This window comes from Mollisia scopiformis (genome assembly GCF_001500285.1).
Source record: "Mollisia scopiformis unplaced genomic scaffold LY89scaffold_39, whole genome shotgun sequence".
NCBI classification, from domain to species: domain Eukaryota; kingdom Fungi; phylum Ascomycota; class Leotiomycetes; order Helotiales; family Mollisiaceae; genus Mollisia; species Mollisia scopiformis.
Genome location: NW_017263619.1, coordinates 292,070 through 297,165, shown reverse-complemented (window position 1 = coordinate 297,165; position 5,096 = coordinate 292,070). Strand labels below are relative to the sequence as shown.

The following is a 5,096-nucleotide window of genomic DNA, read 5'->3' as shown; positions in this document are numbered from 1 at the left end:
GAGCAGTGTGTCATAAGAGGTGAGCCGAAGGCGACCCGTTTAGGCTCCTCAGCTACGACTGCCGCTGGCTAAAATCGGAAAGAGTAAGGCAGGGGTTCTTTCGGAGCCGATTTGGATCCCTTAATTCTATGAATAGACTCGGTACAGTCCGCCCCTTCATAATGCCACTTGTCCCCCGTGATTTGCTATTCTGATCCTGCCCTATTCTGTCATCAGGTGCTCGGATTTTATTCCTTCCATTTACACTAGACAGGGGTTCTCTTTTCAAATAATTATTAAACCCTTGTTAGCGCTTAATCCCTGCATCCTCGACTATCTTTATACAAAAGCTTCTCGCTTTAGGAATTAATAACCAATCCGCACAGAGTATAAACGCTATTATACCGGATAAGGGTCTCTCTTCCGGGGCGGTAGAAAGACCCAGCAGCACTTACACAGTATCTTCTTTTCGTACGTCCAAAGCGTTTTCGTTGCTTGATTTTACTGGCCAATAAGCGCATTAGAAACGGGAGCATGGGAACCAAGTTTGGAATCTTAGTCGAAGGGTTGACTGCACGCGGGGCCTGAATCATCCCCTTCTGAAACAAAAGTTAAGGAGCCAAATTTAAACCCATAATTCTAAGAATAGACTTAGTGCGGTTTAGCCCTTTATAATGCCACTTTACTCGGCTTCAGTCTTCATAATATGCCACAGGGTTCCTTATTTCTGGAAACAACAAACAATTGCACAGACCTTAGATAGCGTGAGTGGCGGACGACGGGATGATATGAGTGGATAGACGACATAGTATTAATCCAACTATGACCTTGCTTATTTCCTTTAACTTGCTTGCCTACTTCTAACTTCTTCGGGAGTATGGTAAACTTATTCTGTTCTAGTCATGTCCGTTATAAGTCAAATTATTGCAAAGACTTGAGACTATAAAGGCTTTACCTAGCATAGTGACTCAGGAGCTGTCTCACAGGAGTGTTCTTCTGGGAGCCCTGCCCTCCTAGAAGTTCTGTCCTGGTCGCCATAATAACCGAGGAGCGTTCCACCGGGAACCTTGCTTCGATATTTTTAGCGTTGATGATCTGACCAAAAAGGCCAGAACATTGCTAGCTCCACACCATTAAGGATATTTTTAGCATTGATGATCTGACCAAAAAGGTCAGATCATCATTAGTTCCATTCTTAGGGCCAACTTTAACACGACTGAGCCTCGATATCAAAACCTCCTCACCTCCTCCTCAAACTCAAAAAAGCAAAGATATATATCTTCTAGCAAATCTAGTGGTTTGTACTGTAGCATCTCCACTCTTAGCGAAAGCTTAGTTTAAAGATTATAGATTATAACCAAGCTCGGAAACTCGCAGAGCAGCCACAAGTAGTAAGCAAAATCCTCATATATTTCATTAGCTAGCTGTGTAATAGTTTATTGCTTCCGTCCGCATAGTTCTTGATATCTTGGCCCAGCTTAGCAAGAGACACACAGAAGCCCAGATCCGACGTCACAGGCTCTCCAAGATAAGTAATACAATATCTCGGTTCGCCTTCTCGTTATTATTTGTATCTTATTACAAAACACTCACCTGAGGAGAGAAGGGTTGTCTAGCTCAAATACAGTTTGTAGGGTACACTAGACAGAACTAGTCCCAAGTAGGGAGAAACGTCGTTAGTAAATAAGGAAGATGCTTGCTAGCTCACGTGATATGGCTTTGGGACGATGTGATCAAAATGGGTCAGAACATCAGACTGAGGAATGGAACTAACAATGTCGTGACCAAGATAAGTCAGAGCATCAGCGTCTAGAATTTCAGGCGTCAGCGCAACGGATGCGCCAGCGTAAGGGAGCCCAATTTCGCTCCATTCTCAACGCCGGCGCTCGTCAAGCGCCATCGTAATGGGTGCGCCAGCGTTGGGGAGCCTAATTTTGCTCCTTTTCAACGCTGTCGTCCGTCAAGCGCTATCACAATGGATGCGCCAGCGTTAGGGAGCCCAGTTTTGCTCCGTTCCCCAACTCCAAGTATTCCTTATACGCCAAGCACGATCGGGACAAAATGTAGTGCAACGAATCACCTTGTGGGTGAGTAATAACCACGACTAGTTTGCTACTTGAAACTACTTTTAGATTCGGAGTACTACAACTGCGTGTACATCGGTTTGACTTAATATACTACACGATGGCGTATGTGCCTTATTCATACTTTAAGCTAAAATAGTCTGAAATCTAGTAATGTTATTCGGCCTGCTTTAGCACGAAGTACACGAATTCGGTCTAGTAGAACTTAGAGCAAGCTGAAATTCTACACTGAAACCCAGACTACTTCATTTGCCAATTCACCAAGCTCGTACTCCTCATCGCCGTGCCCTTCATCACCCCTAAGAGCGGTTGGCGCCTCTTCAGCCATTAAAGTCCCTTCTCTTATTATAGCAGCTCCTATTGCAATCTCCTCTTCCATTGCAAACTCCATCTCGGCCTCGGCGTCAATTATAGGCCTAGGAACGGGAAGCTCGTTCAAGTTCCCATGCGAGCCTGGGATATAGTACCTGTAATTTCCAAGATCACTCAACTGATTAACCTATTGAGTCCATTCCCAACCTAGTAGAAGGGAAGAGAGTTCGGAAACCACGCAAGTATTGATTACTATTTCAATACTAGCTACTTTGATGGTTAATCGGCAATATTCATCGGCCAGAGCTGTGTAGTTAGCAACTCTTACTCTAATACTGCTGCCGAAGTGTAGAGGTAATCCAAGTCTACTGGCTATCGATCGAGGAAGAAGGTTGTGAAGGCTGCCTCCATCGATCTTTACTCGAGCCAGCTCTACTATCCCTCGGGCTGATACTATCGCCGCGTTAGTGTACAACTTGTGATTCGTGCTGCCATCGACAGACAACTCCCTCCGGGAACAGTATCGAAGTCTCCGTTGAAGAGCGTCATTTCTCCTGATTACTCTATCAGGACTTTGAACGACCTCACTCCTGTCAGCTTCCTGAAACGTGGTTAGTATTGATAAGGGCTCCTCTTCTGAAGGCCGGCGGTCCCGAGTGCGACCACGCCGGGTATTGGTAATTGCAGAAGACTGGGCTTCGCCAACAGCATGTTTTGACCCCACCCCAGGATCGTATATTGCCGCCGATGTATTGATGGCCTGGGACATGGCTGCGTGGCTAGGATGGGCCTCTCATTGGTGCAGAACGCACTGAATTGGTTGAGAAAGGCGGTCGTAGGATTGGGGAAATTGAGGCTCGGCAGGGGAAGGGCCACTGAACAATCGGCGGAGTTGAGCCTCTGTTCCAGGCCGAATAGTCCATTGAATTAGCACTCCCGCGGCACGATTTCTGTTAGCAATAACAAATCTAGGACTCGTTCTCTCGGAATCATGTCTTAGAACATGGCGAATCTTACATTTTGTATATAGGTAGCTTGGATACTTTTCAGCAAGCCATTCGTAAATTTCAGAGACGCTCATTCCCGAGGTGAGCCCGTTCAACAAGCACGTAGTGATCAAATGGACGCCATATCCTATTACCAGTGGTATCATTCTGGTGGATCGCCCAGCTGAAACCACTTTAAGCGTAGGAGACATGCTTCGAGACGTAATAGAATCCATAATTGAATGGGCGGGACTGCAGGCAACGGAGGATCGTCAAATGGGTAGGGCTGGACTTGTTCTTATAAATGATGGGTTTCGATATCTAGTTGAAGCAACAGCTCGTTGTTGTGGGATTCAAAGGTTTTAAGATCAACTCATTAAGAAAGTGGTTTAGAGTAAGCGTTGTAGGGGATTATAGTAGCGTCTCTGACTCTCGCTGTCGAACTGGTTGCGGGGGCTCGATCGGGCCCCCTGTTGATTCATGTCGATCCATAAGGCTATAGTTGGAAAGAGTCAGAGGGAGTCGCTTGGACCCTATCTCTATTGGACGATTGAGGCACCGATGCGGCTCCTCGTCGATCCCGGATATAATTAGAATTAGGCAAGGGAGCTAGATAGGGTACCTGAATTCAGACCAAGAATGGAATTTTTGGGATGCGGCTATTGGACATTAACTTTCCGCACCAGTTTCTGCCCCTTGTCTTTGCCCCTTGTCTTTGCCCCCTGTCTCTTAGGTGAGATCGTGCGTGTAACCGATGAGGTATGCTTATGTCTAGCAGAACGGTCACTTTACTTCCGTAGATATGAGTGGCAGCTTAAGCGAGCCCAGCAGCTCAGTGAATTTGCCAGGTTTCTTAATCTTGAAGAATTACATACAAATAGAAGGCAGTGAAGATTTTAACTTTTCTAACGTCCATCCCTGCGTGCCGGAACGACTTCATGGTTTAGGGGTCTTAAATCTCCACCACGTAAATATATAAAGTTATAATTAGTTTGTTATTGTTTTTTCAGCTATTTCTCTATAAGAATTCGGTTTGCAATAAGAAAATACTACAATTGTAGTCATGTTATCGATTATCTCGTCGACGGCGTTGAAAGCCCTATCGGCCGTTCCCCCTTGTTCTATTATATCTATTGGCCTGTTGTAACGATCCGCCGGTTCGTCGGTTGGTATTGATAATTGAAGTGAGTAGTAAGCACGTGGTCTCGAATAGGAATTCGAGGCGTTACAAGTATCACGGTTCTGGGTTGAATAGGGTTTTGGTCACGTGATTGTTTCAGTTAGTGTTTGAAGATCCAGCTTATCTGCCCTCAACACTCTTCCACTCTTTTAGTTCTTTGTCTATTATTCACAGATTAGTATATACGTCTTGATTCCATATTCTAGAGTGCGTACTGTTATATATATATTTAAATTTTTTATTAAATTTAATAATAATTTTATTTATTATTGTTAGAAACGCAGTATACAGCAAATAATCACGTGATTCGTTTGGATGAGACCGTACCACGATGAGGTTATATTCCTTCTATCTGTGGTATTGAGTCTGCCCTCAAAACTAAGGGCAGTAAGCCAGCTATATACAGAGTATCGTACGAGGCTTAACTCGTACGTGTCACGGTTCTGGAGTCACGTGCTCGCTAAGTACTCACGTGACCGCTCACCTGCATATATGCTCTGCCTTCCGGCGCTTCTTTCCTTCCTTTCCTCTTTACCTTTAGATTCTAAGAGATAG

At 44.9% G+C, this 5,096-nt stretch overlaps 1 protein-coding gene across 1 annotated transcript; it reads right to left on the bottom strand.

The window, feature by feature from the left end:
- Nucleotides 1-2,286: 2,286 nt before the first annotated feature.
- LY89DRAFT_678297 (uncharacterized protein) lies at nt 2,287-3,144 on the bottom strand (the record flags this gene model as incomplete). Its single annotated transcript, XM_018213733.1, has 2 exons — nt 2,287-2,562; nt 2,704-3,144. 2 exons carry the CDS (start codon nt 3,142-3,144, stop codon nt 2,287-2,289), a joined length of 717 nt encoding a protein of 238 aa, XP_018061371.1.
- Between the last annotated feature and the right edge of the window lie 1,952 nt (nt 3,145-5,096).